The following is a 17,865-nucleotide window of genomic DNA, read 5'->3' as shown; positions in this document are numbered from 1 at the left end:
GGGCGCGCGCCTCGGACTGGCCCCGGCTGTCTGCCTGGCTGCCCGCAGCGAAGGTAGGAATGGCGGGAATGGTGACGGCTCTCGAGGGATTTGGCGCAAGGCGGCCCAAGGGCTTGAGGAGGAGGCCGCGGGCCGGCAGAGCTGAGATCCTTGTGTCCCGCACTCAGACTTTTGTTGCCCCGACTGTACCATGAAAGGAAGAGGGAGACCCAGGGCTGGGTCCTAGGCTGGGGGAGTCGGGGCGCTGCAAAGAGGAGCAGGTGTTTGTGGCCCTCGTTGGAGGGTGGGCCGCAGGTCAAGCCAGCCCTCCGTCCCCATCCTGAGGCACCTCCTCTCCTGGGCTGTGCCCGCAACAGGGCCCTCTTCTCTCCTGCCAGGTGCTCAGGTCGCCTCCACTCTGCCTCTGTTGTCGGCTCCCCCTGGGTTCCCCGGCGGGGCACTCTGCCGAAACTACCTAACGGGCCAGGGCTGCCCCGGGGCGCCCCAGCCCTGGAGACCGTGGTGGAGGGTTCTGTGGAGCACCGCGGGCCTGGGACGCTATTGCTGGGTGGGGCTTCCTCACTGGCCCTGCTTTGGCCGCTCCTGGAGGCCTTGGGTGGGGCTGGGAAGGCCGGGCCCTGTGGGCAGCATCCCCCAGCCCCCATCCTGGCAGATCCATGGCAGGGGCGCCTCACAGGCTAGTCCATGGCCATGGTGTCAGTCCCTCCTTGTTCTGCGCTTGCTTTTTGGGGTTTCCTAGGCTCTCCGTAGTCCTAGTGTTTCTCAGGCAAATCCCAGCCACTACTCCTCCATCTGCGTCCCCTGTTCCCCCAGTGCTGAGCTGGCTGAGCTGTGAGCTTTCCTGCTCCTTGCCTCAGGAAGCTAGGGACAGCCCAGTCACCTCTGGCCGGAAGCAGGCCTTGGGCCAGGCTGACCTGGCTGGTCTCAGGGCTGTGCTGGGCTTCTTCCCATATTGGCCTGTGAAGTACAGATCCCCAAATATGCCCTGCTTCCTGCCTCCAGGAGTCCGCGACCGAGGAGGGCGATCAATGGCAATGACTGCCTCATGGGCAACCCGATGGACTGGAGATTTCAGTGCCCTTGTCTGGGTTCTGGTCTTGCCTTCTTGACCCACTCACTGGGCAGGTCACTGTCCCCTGGAATCTGATATCTCATCTGTAGAACAAGGATGATGCCTAATGTGGAAAGGCCTTGGCTTGGGGGCGAGTGGGGGAAGGTTTAGGGCAGACCACAGGGCCAGTTAGGGATGTGTGCTGGAGCTGGGGAACCTGGGAGGGAGGGTATTAGGCTTGAGGGTCAGTGGACACCACAGGGATTGCTGTTGGCAGAGGGACATGTGAATGGCAGTTGGCCTGGGAGCCAGCATGTGTCTTGAAGGCATCATGTCCTGCAAAGTCCAGGTGAGGCCTGGGTAGTGCCTGCCGTGTGGGACCACAGCCCCTGGTGGCTCTTAGTTGTGTCCTGACACCCAAAGAAGGTCTTAGTACCTCTCACCGACCTAATTCCTGAGCCACCTAACACCAAATGAGCTAGAATTGCCTTCCCAACCGTGTTTGCGGGGTCTGTCTTGTCTATTGCAGCGCAAACTGGTCCCTGAGCACGCAGGAGAGCAGAAGAAGGACAGACGGACGGATGGATGGATGAATGAAGGCGGGAAGCATAGGCTGAGGGGATTTAGGGCATGTGTGGTGAGGATGCTGTGGAGAGGAGACCACACAGGCAGGAGCTGAGCTGGTGAAAGGGAGGGTTCTAGCTCCCAGGAGAAGGGTCTGGGCCATTGACACGAGGGGCTTGGTCCTAGGAGGTGGGTGGTCCAGAGGTTGAAAGGAGCAGAGGAGCCCAGATGGGGAAGGGAATGGAGCTGGGGTGCAGAGAGGAGCCCCCACACGACTGCCCACCTCCTGCGCAGGGCCTGGGACTCTGGGTGGTGGGAAGAGGCAGTTTCGTGGCAGAGAGGGAGGCCTGGGCCCCTGTAGCCTGGACTCTGTGGATCTGGTCAGGGACTGGGGAGGATCAGGTGGAGGGAGGAGCAGGAGAGCAACTGCCCTTTATCCCAGCACAGGGGGCGATGGGAGGCCAGGGAAGGCAGGACCCTGGCTTCGGGCCTCCGCAGGCATTTTCTCTGCTAGAATCTCTCGCTACCTCTCTCCCTTCACCTTCTCCTCCAAGTCCCACCCAGATGCTGCTTCTGTGAGTTGCCATGGGGATTCTCTCACCACACCCCCCACCCCCCACCGGGGAGGCCTGTTCCAGGAGTCACTGGGCAGGGGCTGCTGCTGCTGCCCTTCTATGCCCCACCCCTCAGATGTGCCGCTGCAGCCCCGGTCTTTGGCATCAGCCGTCACCTGGTGGAGAGGCTGCCGGAGCTGGCCAAGCAGAGGGAGGCCGATGGTGTCACTTGGTGTCTCCTCTGGCGGATGGGCAGGAGATTTCTCCCCAGAGGCCCCGGGCTGGTGTTTGTCTGCCCCTGTGTCACAGGAGGACTCACCTGGTCCCTCAGTGGCCTCTGCAAACCCTGAGCCAGCCTGGGGGAGGCTGCTCAGTGGGGAAGAAGCAGTGGCCAGGCTCTGCTTGGTCAACTTGCCCTCCTGTCAGCCTCCAGGGCTGCTTTGTCACACCTGCCCAGGGACCCAGCAGCCGGTCCTCACCCCTCCCATCCTCAGTGCAGACACCCTGGGGCATTCTGAGGCCCTGCACCCAGCACGGCCCCTTCAAGCCTCCCACAGGGTCCCGCCCAGGACTAATGGGCTCTGTGTCCTCGGGGCCATCTAGAAACACTCCCTTGTCCCCCCTTCAGCAGCGTAGTATGTGTTGCCCGCCATTTGAGGGAGGTGCAGGTGCCAATCCTTCACGTGACGTGATGTGGCTCACCGCAGCCTGTGTACATGTGAGCAGCCGCGTGCAGAGGGGAAGCTCTCCCGGGCCTCGGGGACTGTGACATGGAGCAGGAGCCGCCCCCAGCCAGGCTGCTTTCAGCACAGCGTGGGCCCCCAGCACCTTTGTGCGGGGTGTGGCCCCTCAGAGGAGGGCTGTCAGGCGAAGCCTCGTATGAGGGGGTGAGTGGCGCCCAGGCAGGGAGGAGGGGGGGCTGTGGCCTCCCTGGCCCCTAGCCTGGACACATGGGGGTGTGGAGAGCAGGAGCTGGGGCCCCCAGCGCTGGCGCCAGGGCTGCGATGTGGGGGCTGCTCTGTGAGGCAGGCTCAGGGCCTTAGCCTCCAGCTGCAGGGAGCTGGGTCTTGGCCCCATCTTGCCCACATCCTGCCACCAGGAGCAGAGAGCCACAGCCGCACCCGGGCTGTGGGGGAGGGATGCCAGGCGTCTCTCTGGGTCCTGGGCCCAGCCTGCACCCAGCGCCTAAAGTAGGAGCCACCGGGCAGCCCCAGAGGGCAGGAGGGAAGCGGAGCCCATGCTGGGTGGCTGGTCACCACCGGGCAGTGAGGAAGGCACCTGCGCTGATGAGTTTTTGGGGAGGGTTTGGGGATCCTGGGGCCCTGGGCTGTGGCAGGTTCATGCCCAGGCCCCCCTGGGCCACCCAAAAGCCAGTCATAGTGGGGCCCACGACCTGCCATGCCCCTGCCGAGCTCCCGCAAGCCACTTGCTGATGCTTCTCAGTCTACCCAATGCCTCTCAACCGTTTCCTCCTAGACTAGGTCTCTTCATGGCATTTCTGTGAGAATTCCTCAGTACTAGCTTCAGATCCCCAGTCGCCTCTTCCACCATGTGTGTGCCTGAAGCCCACCACATGCCTTATTTCAGTCCCTCTGTTTTTCAGTCCCTGGATTTTGTATTATTTCATGTTTATATCCACCTGTCCTTGTTTCATTTCCGCCAGTCGGTTCAGAAGTTCTCATTCTTGTCTACAGATGCCATTCTTTTCTTTGCATCTTTGGACATCCTAAAGGTCTCTAAAATCATTATTAGATTACTGTATTACCTTCCTTTCTGCTGGAATGAATTCATCTCCATATTTTGTATTCTGTTGTTTGCCTTTCTTAGCCTTCATTTACCTCTTGCGCTTTGAAATTGATTTGCAACTCCTCTTAGGTGAGCCAAGGTTTTGGAGACAGGGAGTGGCCTGCAGTGCCTGAAACCGCAGGGCAGCAGCCGTCTCCCAAGAATGTCCTGGGTCCTTTCCTCCTTTGAGATCCCCTGCCATATGCTCAGGGCCCAAATGGGGCCAGGCACAGCAGTGGGGGGCATACCTCCCTGTGGCCCAGCAGTTAGGGTGCTGCCAGGCCTGGTGGAGGTGGTAAACATTTGTTATGGGAAAGTAGCAGGAGGGTTCTAAGGCTGGGATTCTGAAGCCCAGGAAAAGGCCAGGCATGGCTGGAGCAGGTCCGAGCCCCTGCACTGTGCCCTGTACGTTGCCCTTAGCCACACTCAGGAGCAGATGTGCAGGGCACTGCCTAGAAGCCGGTGGGCACCTCCGTGCAGCAGGCTCTGGGGGGTACAGCCACCATCTGGGCATGTGTACAGAGGGCCTTGCTAGTGTGACATACAAGGAACCAGAAGACGTGAGCCAGAAGATGTGTGGGTTTTGATTAAATGGAGTTTTAATTAAAGTGGCCGGGTTGGGGAAGGTGAGGAGGAAGGCAGGAACAAGTAGCAGTTTTGAGTCTGACCGCGTGGAATCCTATAAGGTTGTTCTTTCAAGAGGCATTATGCACGTTCCACAGCATGTGTCTCCTGTCTATATGGGGCAGCATCTGCCCTCTGATCTGTCCCCAACAAGGGGCAATCACAGAGAAGTATTACATTATTAGTATTTAATTTCCCCTCCTGGTTAGCAACAGATGACTGAAGGATTAATTAGATGCACAGAGCCAACAGAGAGGGATAGGAAATTGCCAGATCCTGGCCCCATCCCCTCCCTGGGGCCTCCGACCTTCCTGTCACTCTGGGAGGCTTCTGAGGGAGGGGAGCTTGGAGGCCCAGGAGGCTTCCTGCTGCTGTGCTCTCTATGGGTACAGCCCCAGCCCTACGCCACCTTCCAGTGCTCTTGGTAAGGCTGAGAGAGGTCGCTTCACGCCTTTGGGCCTCAGTTTCCTCATCTGTAAAATGGGTTTCCTGGGACCAGCAAGATCACAGATGACAGTCATTTCCCATCTCCTAAGCAGGCTGCACAAGCTGTGTCTGAGGGTCCAGTGCAGTGCGTGACCTCTAGGCAGGTGCCTCCTGGGATGCATAAGGTTTAGCAGCTCAGCAGTGGCTGGCATCGTGGCCAGCTGACTCTGTTGCTCCCCAGTTCTGGTCCACGACACATTAGTAGCTTGAAACTGGGCACAAGGGGAGAATTTACACCACAGAAATCAGGCAAAGCCTGTAAGTCAGGGCGCCCCGGCCCGGGGCCGATTTGCCAGCCTATGGTAGTTTCCAGCCTTTCCCCGAGGAAACGCACTCCTCCCCTGCCTGCCCCGAGGGTGCCTCTGACTCCACCGATCTGCTTTGCTCAGGGCTGAGAAAGGCACAGCTGAGAGTGGATTCTGGCTTGGCAGGGGCCCAAGTTGCCTGTGGGTCCGGGCAAGCCTCACCCGGGATGTGCTGGCAGCAGCTGGGAGAGCCTGCAGGAGTGCTTAAGGAGGGGCCGAGGGAGGGGACGGGCAGCGAGGTGGCCTGTGTGGACCCTGCCGGCAGGAGCCATGGGTGTCTTTAGCCCTGTGCGAGGCCGGCCAGGGCAGAGGGGTCTGTTGCCCTCATTGAGGCTGGTGGGCAGCAGGAAGTTGGCTTCAGTGTAGTCAAGAAGGTTATCAGTATCTAATGCTGTTTAGCGTGGGGACCCACAGCACAGAAGGTGCGAAGACCCTGAGAATGGGGGTACACAGGCAGGTACCCACAGCTGCCAGGGACGCCTTGCCAAACAGAGGCCCCAGTCAGGCTCCTCCCAAACCAGGCATCCCGGCTGGCATGGCACCAGTCCAGCCCCTGAGGCGGGTGCCGATGATGTGACCCCACCAGCAGGGCTCTGAGTGGTGGGACTGGGGAGTCCTCCCTCACCTGGGCAGACATGTTATGTTCCATCTTGTCTGCCCCCAGCAAGGCCCTTGAATCTAGAGTGTGGTCTGGGGCTGCATCAGCTTTCTCGCCTGGGATGGTCAGATTGGCAGAAGGTTGTGGCATCCTTCAATGCAGATGCCCTAGAGAGGGCCATGGTGGGACGCAGGATCCCTGGGTAGAGGCGGCTCCTCAGTGACCCACTGGGCCTCACTGGACAGTGGCCTGTTGCTGCTGCTGGTGGTGCTGGGCCTGGGAGGCCACCTTGGAACCACAGGCCAGGCACCTGGGTGGGAGGCAGCCCGGGCCCAGCACCAGCTCCACTTGTACCCATTGGGCAGGAGCTATCATGAGTCAGGTGGGCCCTGGTGACTACTGCTCAGGGAGAGAGGCCAGGAGCATCAGGGATAACTGTGTTCCTTGAGTGTGGCCAGAGATGGTGCCAGGAGACCTGGTCTGGCGCATCCCTGCCAGCGACATGCTTTGTGAGTGGCTGCCTGGCAAGTGCCCCATGGAAAGCAGGGGCTTGGGAGGACTCAGCCCTCTCCAGCTGCTGCAGGCCCTCCATTTTTGCAGGGTCTCTGGTCTCTGCTCTCTCCTTCCTCCTCCTGCTTCTGTGTCAATGCTCCATTCCAAGCCTCCTAGTAGACGCAAAAGGGCCTGTTGGGTGCAGGAGAACCTCCAGTCCCAGGTATGGCTGCAGCCTGTGCCAATCCTGTTCCAGCCACTTGAGGTGCTGACAGCATTGGAGTTGGAGGGAAAGTTGGGGTCTGTTTGAGCTCTGTCACATGGACAGTGGGGTAGAGGGGAGCCTGACCCTTTGAACAGGGCTCAGGACCAGGAGTGACTTTCTCTCCAGGTTGCCAATCCTGCTCCGTCCCTCATGTCCTGAAAGAGAAGAGAGATGAGGTGGCTGCCCGAGTCCACGTGAAAGGCAGCCTCTGACCTCTTGTCCCCAGGCAGGCAGTGGTGGCTGGCCATACACTCACAGGGCCCCATGAGGGTTCAAGATTGGAGGGGGTAGATCTGAGGGCCTCTTAGCTCTCGGAGAGGGGCAATTTAATGGGCAGAGGTCCGTTTGGATGCAGACCATTCACAGGCTCGAGGGGGACACTGGGAATTGGGGCTGGGCTCAGGCCTGCTGGGGAACCAAGACTTCTGCTTCTGAGGCATGTCAGTTAATTCCATTTTGACTCTAGGGGAGCCATTTTAAATGTTTATTTCCTTCTCATAGAATCATATGTGAGAGCTGGCATAGCCCCTAGAGGTCATTTGGGGTCCAACTGCCTCACCGTATCAATGAGGAAACTGAGGCCCAGAAGAGAAAAGCATTCTTTCCCAGAGTCCCTCAGTGAATCCTGGTTCCATACCTGCTTTCTGCCGGGGACCAAACTCCAGTTAGTCATTCCTGGTGTCAGCCAGGCAGAGGAGCAGGTGAGGGAGAGGGTGTGGGAGGAGGGAGGTGAGGCAGCTCCCTCCGAGTGGAAGCTCACAGTCAGCTGCAGCACCGCCCCCGGCCCTGACTGCAGCTGTCTGGTGGGGGCACCTGGAGGCAGCGGGTTCGGGCGCAGTGTGAGAGGGCTTACCCTCTGCGGCAGTGGGAGAAGGGACCAGGCGGCTCCCCACATCCTTCCACATCCGAGCTCCAGGGGTCTCTGGCCTGTCCTTTCACAGGGCGGCTGGTGTCCCTTAGGTGGGTGCTGGTAGTTCCTGGGAGAGCTGACGGGATGGAGTGGGCCAAGGGGGCTGAGAAGCTGGCCTGGCGAGAGAAGGTGGGTGGGACTGGGAGAGCCTGGGAAGGGAGGGGCTTTTCTGGGAGGGAATGTCATGGGGCTGGCCACGATCCAGGACCCAGGAGACTGGTCAGGCTGCCATAGGAGACCTAAGAGGCTGAGCATGGGGGGCCAACACAGTGACAGACTTTAACAGGTTCCTGGCCCCCCCAGGAAAAAAACAGACTGCAGCTGATCCTTGGCCCTGAGTTTAGAGTGGGAGGCACCGTGACCCCAGTGCGCAGAGCAGGGAATGCAGGGAGCCATGGATAGTGCTGGGGTGAGCTGGAGTCCTGGCAGGCGCCTGGCCATGGTGCTACTCGTTCTGCAGAGCCTGGGAGAAGGGGCTGCCTCCTTGGGAGGAACGGTTTGCGTGAGAGTCTTAGTGGGAATTCTATTGGACCAGGGAAACCAGTCTTGCTCAGTGACTTCTCTGGGTGTCCTCTAAAGTGAGGGTCAAATTCCCACCTCTCTCGCCTCCTGGTTATGACCACAGGAGACTGGGCAGGGCATGGGGCTGGGCGGAGTTGGGGGCCATCCTCAGGCTAACACCTGGCCTGTGGGTGGGGTGGGATCTGAAGCTGTAGGGTCTTCAGGGGGCCAGGGTGGGTGTGGGGCTAGGGGTGGCACTTTCTGCAGGGCCCGCCCTCTGCAGATGGTTCAGCTCCTTATCGGCTGTCCCTTTGCAGGTGCCTCGGGAACCCTGAAGCTGGGCTGAGCCATGATGCTGCTGCCAGAACCCCTGGAGAGGGCCTGGTTTCAGGAGACTCAGAGTCCTCTGTGAAAAAGCCCTTGGAGAGCACCCCAGCAGGGCTGCACTTGGCTCCTGTGAGGAAGGGGCTTAGGGGCCTGGGCCCCTCCGCCTGGGCCAGGCTGGGAGCCAGGCGGGCGGCTGGGCTGCAGCGATGGACCGTGAGCTGGCCCAGCCCGCGTCCGTGCTGAGCCTGCCTGTCTGTGGCCGTGCCCATCATGGGCTCCTCGGTGTACATCACAGTGGAGCTGGCCATTGCTGTGCTGGCCATCCTGGGCAACGTTCTGGTGTGCTGGGCCGTGTGGCTCAACAGCAACCTACAGAATGTCACCAACTACTTCGTGGTGTCGCTGGCGGCGGCCGACATCGCAGTGGGCGTGCTCGCCATCCCCTTTGCCATCACCATCAGCACCGGGTTCTGTGCTGCCTGCCACGGCTGCCTCTTCATTGCCTGCTTTGTCCTGGTCCTCACGCAGAGCTCCATCTTCAGCCTCCTGGCCATCGCCATTGACCGCTACATCGCCATCCGCATTCCGCTCCGGTGAGCAGGGCCAGGGTTACATCTGTGCAAAGGCTGTTGGTGCCCAGGCTTTGGTCTGTGCCCGGGGCCAGGGTGAGCCTGGGGTCAGGGCCTAGTCTGCGGTGTCAGCATGGTGAGCTGGTGACGGGGCCCCGGGCTCAGCAGGGGCTCCCCAGGGCCAGCACGTGGCCAGCAGTCATGCTGAACTGACTGATCCCTGTGGGCGCAGGGCAGCCTGGCCCTCCCAGGAGGCCTGGGTTCCCCTAGGCTGCCTGAGGCCAACTGTGCTCTGGTTTTTGGCAGATGATTGTGGCCAGGGTCTGGCATTGGGCTTAGCAGGGAGCTCTGGTCCCGGTGACCCACGTGCTGCCAGCGGGTGTGTCTGGGCCATTCCTCACACACGAGCAAAACTCCCCGCATGATGCTGGGGTGGAGCGGGGAGCCAGGGGAAACCACAGGACCTCAGTGCTAGGAGCCGCCCGCCACCTGCATTCCCCCAGCTCCTCTGGGCCAGCCTTGCAGTGTGCATATTAGGAAAATGACCCAGAGAGGGGAAGTGACTTGGCTGAATGCCACAGTGAGTCACTTGGACCTATATGCAAATTTTTGTTGCTCCTCAAGTCACCAAGGACTCATGGTTTTGGAGGCAGCCAGTGTGCTCAGGGGCTGGCTGTTGGAGGGGATTTTTATGGTGAATCTTTTGTGAAGTGACTTCAGCCAAGTATTGTGTAAATGAAGATTTTCCCAGAGGCTGAGTTTACTCGGCGTGGATTCCACCTACCCAGGCCATAGATGAGGCTAGAAAGTGCATCCCTCCCTTGGGGACTTCAGAGGCCTTCTGTCCCACCTCCTGGCCCTGCCGCCATGGAGCTGGATTCCGCAGCCTGGGTGGTTGTGGGCCCTGAGGCCATGCATGAGGCTTGAGGTGGTGCCTCTTGAGAGTCAGGGAGCAGAGTGTGCCATCTCTGTGGTGAATTATCTGAGACTGGTGGGTGCCTATCTAAAGAGGAAGCCACAGCAGCCCCACTCAGGTTGAGGGTGCCCCAGCAGGAAGGAGGACCCAGCTAAATGAGCAAATGGAAATTTAGAGTGTCAAACCCAGGGGGCCCTTAGAGGTCATTTCCTCTCATCTTCTGGATGGAAAATGAGCCTCAGAGAAGAGAGCCAGCTGTTTCTGGGCCACACAACGAGTTGGTAGTGGAGCTGGGGCTAGGCCTGGAAAAAAATGTGGCCTGACCCCCACTGTGACTTCAGTCACTGGGCAGCGGTCATGGGCAGCCTGTCTCCCGGAGCCTGCACCAGGTGGCCATCCCTGTCACCTGGGCTCTAAGCGGGAGCAGGGGCTGCATTGGGCTGCTCCAGGGAAGGGGAGGAGTCTGGACCTCACACGGCCCTATCAGATGCTCTGTATCCCAGGAGAGTCTAGAACCCTTGGCAAAGGAGAAGGGGACCCTGGCCAGCCCTGACAGGGATGGAATTAGGGGTTGTCTGACTCTAAGTGCAGTCTCTGGGGAGCCTCCATCCATTGCTCTGCCACGGGCAGAGCAGAGTTCAGGTTCGTTCAGTGGCAGCTCAGAACACGGAGGCCCAGGAGGGGCCCTGTCTGCAGGTGCCCGGGTGGGCCAGAGCACAAAGGACTGGAGCTGACTTCAGGGAACCGAGCTGAGTCTGCACACTGATGGGATGCTCCGTGGGGAAGCAGAGGCCAAGCTCTCATTTTGTCTCTGATTCAGAGGGCGTGATCAGGGCTGCTGTTCTCAGTTTAAAGGAGCTCGACTTTTTTTCTCTTTTGTCTCTCCCTTTCCTCCTCTGTTTTCTGAGAGTTGAGAGAATGGCTCCCTATGAAGTAAGACAGATGTGCTGTGTGGCTGTGGAAAGTTAGCTGCCTCTCTCTGGGCCCATTTCCTCATCCACAAAATAGAATAAGTCTCTCTGCCCCTCTGAGCTCACAACGGTGTTCTGAAGGTCCAGTGAGTGGATGGGGTGACAGGGACCCTGAGAAGGGTTGGCGGGGTAGGGAGGGTAGGGATTCAGATCTTTGGGTTCAGAGCCATGGACCTGCTGCCCCCTATCCTCTACCCATCTCATCCCAGCTTTCTTGGAGCTGGACCTTAGTTCCACCCAGACCTTGAGCCATTTGACTTTGCTCCATGAGGCTCTGCAAGGCTTAGGCTGGTCTCTTCTGCAGAGGGCCCTGGAGAGGATGACGACGATGATGTTCATCCTCCCTCGTGGGCAGAGAGCTTTACAGCTGCCAAAGGATGTCAGCTCAGCATCTCCTGTCATCCTCTTGGCCTGCACTGTGGCCAGGCGGATGTTCTGACCCTCCTGTTACTCATGAACTCATGGGGAGGCCAGAGCAGGGAAGGACATCAGAGTTCTTCCCTCTGGTGTCTCCTGATGTGGATGGACTCCAGGGCCCTTCAGGCTGTTCCTGGTCCTTAGGTCCCTTCGCTTTCCTGTTCCTCAAGGCCCCTGGGCCGCTGGGCATGTGGAGGTGTCCATGTGGGCTCCCGAGAGCAAGTGGGGTATGAAGGGAACTTGGAGACACTCTGGCCTGAGCTGGAGTTGCAGCCTGGCTCGGGATCCTCCCTCCTCCTTTCTCAGCTGGGAATCCAGCCTCCTCTACATGCCGTTTCCTGCTCCACTCAGAAAGGTCCATTCAGCTAGCCCTGGGTCTAGCCTCAGGCCTGCCCCACTCTCCATTAACTTTTTTTAAAAAAAAGAATTCAGTTTTGGAAAAATCTATTATTTTCCAAGTTCAAGGAACCTGTTGGGCTAGCACAGGGCCTAGTCGAGGAACTCTGAGAGAAAGACTCCAGGCCAGAGGCAGTGATGTAGCTCTCTGTGTCCCCAGAGGATAGAGAATTCAGGGCGAGAGACACGGGCTGCTTTTCCCAGTTCCCAGGGGACTTTTGCCTCACTGTCACCTGGCTCTCACAGCAGCCCCTGGTGGATGCTCTCGCTGGTTGAGGAACAGGCCAAGGTGCAGGTGGCAGTTGGTGGTGAGACCCAAAGTCCTAAGACTTCTAAGAGGGCAGGATTGGGAGAGAGGGCTCCCTGGAGGAGGTGCCACCCAGTGGGTCTTGCAGGATGGGCAGGCAGGGTCTCACTGGCATGAGTGTGGGGGCAGCAGGTGTGTCAGGTGGGGGGCAAAGCCTGAGACAAGACCCTGAGGAAGGAATGAGCATGTGAGCACTGGTCAGGGAAGGGTGGCCTGGCTGCCAAGTGACAGAGAGAGATGAACAGCATGGGCAGGAAGCGTGGAGGCCAAGTCAGGCCTGTTCATACCGGGGTAAGGAATGGAGGTTTCCCCTGTTGGTCCATGGCTCTTCAGTTCTTGGATCAATGACTCCTTTGGACAACTTACGAAAGCTCCACCTACTCTTCAGGGTGGGACACGTGCACATAAAGCCCCACCTGGAATCATGGGGCATATTCTTGGACCATAGGGTTAGCCCCCAATGTGGGTAATGGAGATCCCCAGAAAGGGGCAGCCTGCAAGCCAGGGGACACAGGGCTGCAGAGGGCACCTCCACAAGGGGTGGGCAGCAGCTCTGGGACCCACATTCTCTGACACGCCTGGGCATCCCAGAGTGGCGGCATGTCATGCTAGACGGCCTTGGCATCCCTTTCAGTTGGAAGGTCAATGTTTGGGGTCTAGGAGGGCAAGATGTGAGTGTATGAGTCACAGATGCAGCCCAGGGTACATTGCTGGGCCTGGCTGAGGCTCAGCTGTGATTCCATTTGGGCCCTGATGCTGTCCCCGCTCCCTGGCACCAGGGTCCAGGGCTCTCAGCCTATGGGGATTTCTTTTAAATAAACTTACTCTATTTGTGTTTTTTTAAAAAAATGAGTAATGTTTCGCCCACGCTAAAACATTAAAAAGGAACAAAAGAGTATAGTATAGTAGAAAGTTGTTCTCCACAACCCCCTGGTTCCCCACCCCCAGTTCCCTGCCTGCAAGGCCATGTTAAGAATCCTTCCAGAGATATTTTTTGCATATATAGTCAAGTGCTATTAAGGTATGTTTTGTTTCTGTCCCCACACGGGGCTTTCTTTGCAGAGTGCAGTGGAAGACTCCCCTTGTGGGTTCCCTCTTCTGTACAAGTAAACAATTGGACAGACCAGGGATTTCCATACTGTGTTCCCAGAAGCCTTCAGGTTGGCTCTGCTGTCCCCACCAATTCACTGATTCAGTAAACATTTAATAAGCCCCTTCCCTTCCCCAGCAGCTTCACCTCTGTGACTGCCTGGGAATGTGGGCAACAAGGTTTGCTGCTGAGAACAGTTTGAAAACCAGCAAAGCAGGTGGCCCAGGGCCCAGGCAGCTCTGCAACACCCCTGTGGCTGCTTGGCTCTGCTCTGTTGCCTCAAATGACAGGAAACTCACTATTGCCTGAGGCAGTCCATCTCTCCTGTGAACAGCTCAGCTGAAAAAGTCTTACCTACCCTGAGCCACAATCTGCCTCCCTATAATTTCCACCCACTGATTCTCCATTCTGCCCTTAGAGGGCAGAGTGCTGACAGGTCCAGGACTTGGTCCCATTTTACAAATGAAGAAACTGAGGCTCAGAGAGACAAAGTTTTAAAACATTCCTGTTTACAGGGCTGGAACCCAGGGAGGGATATGCTTTTCTCAGGAATAATGTCAGAATTAATATAGCTTCCCAGTCAATGAGGACTATATAAATTACTGTTTGCAAAGCACTAAGAATGGTGTCTGGCACAGAGTCAGTGCTATGTAATGTAGATGTGACAATGAGAGAGCCTGAGATTTTATGTTTGCGAGTCCAACAAGAGGCAGGGCAGTGCCAGCTCCCTGTTGCTTGGAAGCAATGAGCAAGTCTATGACCCTCCTGTTGAGGCCCTGTTGCAGGTAACCAAGCCCCCATGGAATGGAGCTGAGGAGCTCCTGAGAATGGGCTTGTCTGGTTACTGTTTGGATTCAGAAATGACCTAAGAAATTCAGAACAGACAGACTCACCTTGGCCTGAGTTGTCTCTGGGCTCTTGGAATGTCCACAGCAAGTCCATTCCTCTCCTCGGGCCTCAATTTACCCACCTGTAAAACAAGAGGATTGGACCACATAAGAGATCAGAAGCCACCAGGGTTTCTCTTTTTCTCTGTAATTTGAATAAGTTAACAAAATTTAAATCTTAGGAGATTATACCCAGAAAACCATCTCCTCAGCCCCACCTGAGATCTGGTAACAGCAGGCACGCATTTTGCATGGCGGTGAAGACCAGGTAAACGCCCCACCAGCTGCCTCCTGTGTGTGCTACCTGTAGGCGCCTGTTCACTACCCATAGATGAGATGGTTTCTGTGGATGTTCCCAGCTCCAGAGTTAAGTAGAGCACATCTTTCCTTGCACCTTCTTTTTTTTTTTTGGAGATGGAATCTTGCTCTGTCGCCCAGGCTGGAGTGTAGTGGCTCGATCTCGGCTCACTACAAGCTCTGCCTCCCAGGTTCATGCCATTCTCCTGCCTCAGCCTCCCGAGTAGCTGGGACTACAGGTGCCCGCCACCATGCCCAGCTAATTTTTTGTATTTTTAGTAGAGATGGGGCTTCACCATGTTAGCCAGGATGGTCTCGATCTCCTGACCTCGTGATCTGCCTGCCTTGGCCTCCCAAAGTGCTGGCATTACAGACGTGAGCCACCCCGCCCAGCCTTCTTGCACCTTCTGAGTGTCCCTGTCTCAGAGCTGACAATGCAGAGATGGATGTAGGAAAGCCCTGCCCCCGAGGGGCCCAGATGTGGTAGGGATCTGCTGCACTTCAGTAGGAAACTTCTCTGAGATCTCTATCCTGGACTTGAAGGATGGGTAGGGTTTCTGCCAGGTAGAGGGGAGTGTAATCTGGCCTTGCCAGAATCAAAACTGTTAAACAGAAGTCATCCCTCAGTGATCATCAAGGTTGCCTTCCTAAATTAGGGGATTTTTTTTTTTTTTTGTCCATTCTTTTATGAAATCTATGCCACTTTTCCTACAGGGCTGAGGTCTGCTTCCTGGCTGGCAGATCCAGCCATTTCCCGAGTATAAGACTGGGAATCGGTAGGCTTGGATTTCTGTCTGGCTCTCACTCAGTGATTTCAGGCAGATTACTGTCTCCCTGGACCTCAGTATTTCCTTGCAAATGTTAAGATGGCCATGTAAATGTTAACACGTAATTCTCTCATTTCTCTCCAGAGGGCTGTGGGTGGGTTTGGAGGGGAGAAATGGCATCTCCTTTGGCCTGGGACCTCCTCGCCTCTTTTACCCCCATGCTGCCTCTTCGCAAGGGCTTCTGGAGACCCCAAGTCAAATGGCAAATGGGGAAGAGAAGACAGGGTATGGAGTATAAGAGGTCTAGATCCCCTACAGGTCTGATCTGGCTGGTACTGCCCCTAACCAGTGAGGCCACCCTCCATACCCCTTCCCACTCTCCAAAGGGAAGCCTGTCGTAGCCTTAACCAAGATCAACCAACATGGAGGTGACTGATCTTGGTTAAGGCTGCGACCAACATGGAAGTGATTGATCTTGGTAAAGGCCACGACGCATTTCCCTTTAGAGAAAAATAATGTTTTCCCCCTCAAAAAATCATGCGTTAATTCCCTCCAACCAAACTAAGTGCCAGGACTACTCCAAAAACTCCTCAATGACCATCTGGACGTTTGTACATGGGTTTCCATTTCTTGGGTGCCTGCTCTCCTGTTACCTCCCAGCGGCCTGTGAAAAAGGCAAGGCATATTACTTCCACTTAACAGAAGAGGATGCTGGGGTGAGGTGGCAGGAAATGACTGGTCCAAGACCTTATAGTCAGGAAAAGGGGAAGAGGGTGCTGCTCTGGGGTTCTGAACTCTTGCCCTGCTTAACCCTGGTTTCTCAGATCTCTGATGCTGGTCTCTTCTCCCCAGGTACAATGGCTTGGTGACTGGCACAAGGGCTAAGGGCATCATTGCCATCTGTTGGGTGCTGTCGTTTGCCATCGGCCTGACTCCCATGCTGGGTTGGAACAACTGCGGTCAGCCAAAGGAGGGCAAGAACCACTCCCAGGGCTGCGGGGAGGGCCAGGTGGCCTGTCTCTTTGAGGATGTGGTCCCCATGAACTACATGGTGTACTTCAACTTCTTTGCCTGTGTGCTCGTGCCCCTGCTGCTCATGCTGGGTGTCTATTTGCGTATCTTCCTGGCGGCGCGACGACAGCTGAAGCAGATGGAAAGCCAGCCTCTGCCAGGGGAACGGGCACGGTCCACACTGCAGAAGGAGGTTCATGCTGCCAAGTCGCTGGCCATCATTGTGGGGCTCTTTGCCCTCTGCTGGCTGCCCCTACACATCATCAACTGCTTCACTTTCTTCTGCCCCGACTGCAACCACGCCCCTCTCTGGCTCATGTACCTGGCCATCGTCCTCTCCCACACCAATTCGGTTGTGAATCCCTTCATCTACGCCTACCGTATCCGCGAGTTCCGCCAGACGTTCCGCAAGATCATTCGCAGCCATGTCCTGAGGCAGCAAGAACCTTTCAAGGCAGCTGGCACCAGTGCCCGGGTTTTGGCAGCTCATGGCAGTGATGGAGAGCAGGTCAGCCTCCGTCTCAACGGCCACCCGCCGGGAGTGTGGGCCAACGGCAGTGCTCCCCACCCTGAGCGGAGGCCCAATGGCTATGCCCTGGGGCTGGTGAGTGGAAGGAGTACCCAAGAGTCCCAGGGGAACACGAGCCTCCCAGATGTGGAGCTCCTTAGCCATGAGCTCAAGGGAGTGTGCCCAGAGCCCCCTGGCCTAGACGACCCCCTGGCCCAGGGTGGAGCAGGAGTGTCCTGATGATCCATGGAGTTTGCCCCTTCCTAAGGGAAGGAAATCTTTATCTTTCTGGTTGGCTTGACCAGTCACGTTGGGAGAAAAGAGAGAGTGCCAGGAGACCCCGAGGGCAGCCAGTTCCTACTTTGGACTGAGAGGAGGGAGCCCCAGGCTGGAGCAGCATGAGGCCCAGCAAGAAGGGCTTGGGGTCTGAGGAAGCAGACGTTTCATGCTGTGAGGCCTTGCACCAGGTGGGGGCCACAGCACCAGCAGCATCTTTACTGGGCAGGGCCCAGCCCTCCACTGCAGAAGCATCTGGAAGCACCACCTTGTCTCCACAGAGCAGCTTGGGCACAGCAGACTGGCTTGGCCCTGAGGCTGGGGAATGGCTCCAACAGCCTCCTGCCACCCACACACCACTCTCCCTAGACTCTCCTAGGGTTCAGGAGCTGCTGGGCCCAGAGGTGACATTTGACTTTTTTCCAGGAAAAATGTAAGTGTGAGGAAACCCTTTTTATTTTATTACCTTTTACTCCCTGGCTGCTGGGTCTGCTGTCAGTCCTGCTGCTAAACCTGGCACCAGAGCCTCTGCCCGGGAGCCTCAGGCAGTCCTCTCCCACTGTCACGGCTGCCATCCACTTCTCAGTCCCAGGGCCATCTCTTGGAGTGACAAATCTGGGATCAAGGACAGGGAGTTGTAACGGAGCAGTGCCAGAGCATGGGCCCAGGCCCCAGGGGAGAGGTTGGGACTGGCAGGCCACTGGCATGTACTGAGTAGCACAGAGCTACCCGGTGAGAGGCCTTGTCTAACTGCCTTTCCTTCTAAAGGGAATGTTTTTTTCTGAGATAAAATAAAAATGAGCCACATCGTGTTTTAAGCTTGTTCAAATAAGAATGGTGTCTGAGTTCGTTTCCTACTCCATAGCTAGGCCTGTGCACACATACCGGCATGTGTTGTGTATGAGAGAGTGTGTGCGTATGTGCAGACACCCTGCCTGCCCCAGGGGCCCTCCCCAGGCTCCTGTCCTCGAGGGGACAGGCTGCCTGGCTG

At 57.3% G+C, this 17,865-nt stretch overlaps 3 protein-coding genes across 9 annotated transcripts in view; 2 read left to right on the top strand and 1 right to left on the bottom strand.

Annotated features, from left to right (window-relative positions):
• The window catches only part of BCR (breakpoint cluster region), an 814,161-nt gene that overhangs the window by 549,200 nt on the left and 247,096 nt on the right, over positions 1-17,865 (top strand). The window lies entirely within an intron of this gene.
• Positions 2,874-17,709, top strand: ADORA2A (adenosine A2a receptor). Of its 5 annotated transcripts, none has more exons than XM_011989167.1 (4): positions 2,880-3,036; positions 8,453-8,647; positions 8,707-9,055; positions 15,932-17,709. In XM_011989167.1, exons 3-4 carry the CDS (start codon positions 8,733-8,735, stop codon positions 16,836-16,838), a joined length of 1,230 nt encoding a protein of 409 aa, XP_011844557.1. In that variant the 5' UTR covers positions 2,880-3,036; positions 8,453-8,647; positions 8,707-8,732; the 3' UTR covers positions 16,839-17,709. The 5 variants fall into 5 exon arrangements, with proteins under 5 accessions (XP_011844556.1, XP_011844552.1, XP_011844557.1 ...); XM_011989165.1 differs by lacking the exon at positions 2,880-3,036 and adding exons at positions 7,434-7,684; positions 7,938-8,043 and having other exon boundaries at positions 8,453-9,055; XM_011989166.1 differs by having other exon boundaries at positions 2,874-3,036; positions 8,453-9,055.
• Positions 4,536-17,865, bottom strand: part of LOC105546070 — a 72,448-nt gene continuing 59,118 nt past the window's right edge. Inside the window, exons 4-7 of one of the 3 annotated variants that reach the window (XR_001007040.1) lie at positions 17,341-17,489; positions 7,578-7,750; positions 6,217-6,879; positions 4,536-5,684 (exon numbers count right to left, since the gene is read on the bottom strand). Coding sequence is in view for 1 of the 3 variants with exons in the window: in XM_011989168.1 (XP_011844558.1) it covers positions 6,823-6,879; positions 7,578-7,750; positions 17,341-17,489 (379 nt within the window). In the remaining 2 variants the exon portion in view is untranslated. Of the gene's footprint in view, positions 5,685-6,216; positions 6,880-7,577; positions 7,751-13,616; positions 14,099-17,340; positions 17,490-17,865 lie in introns of those variants that run through there. The other 2 variants (XM_011989168.1, XR_001007041.1) reach the window with 2 other exon arrangements.

This window comes from Mandrillus leucophaeus, unplaced genomic scaffold (genome assembly GCF_000951045.1).
Source record: "Mandrillus leucophaeus isolate KB7577 unplaced genomic scaffold, Mleu.le_1.0 Scaffold349, whole genome shotgun sequence".
Lineage (NCBI taxonomy): Eukaryota > Metazoa > Chordata > Mammalia > Primates > Cercopithecidae > Mandrillus > Mandrillus leucophaeus.
This window is presented reverse-complemented; position numbering and strand designations above follow the sequence as displayed.

Excerpts from the sequence above, each read along its gene's own strand:
- ADORA2A (XM_011989166.1), top strand. The coding sequence starts at position 8,733 with ATGGGCTCCTCGGTGTACATCACAGTGGAGCTGGCCATTGCTGTGCTG. Across the intron at positions 9,056-15,931 it reads GCCATCCGCATTCCGCTCCG|GTACAATGGCTTGGTGACTG; the intron begins GTGAGCAGGGCC and ends TCTTCTCCCCAG.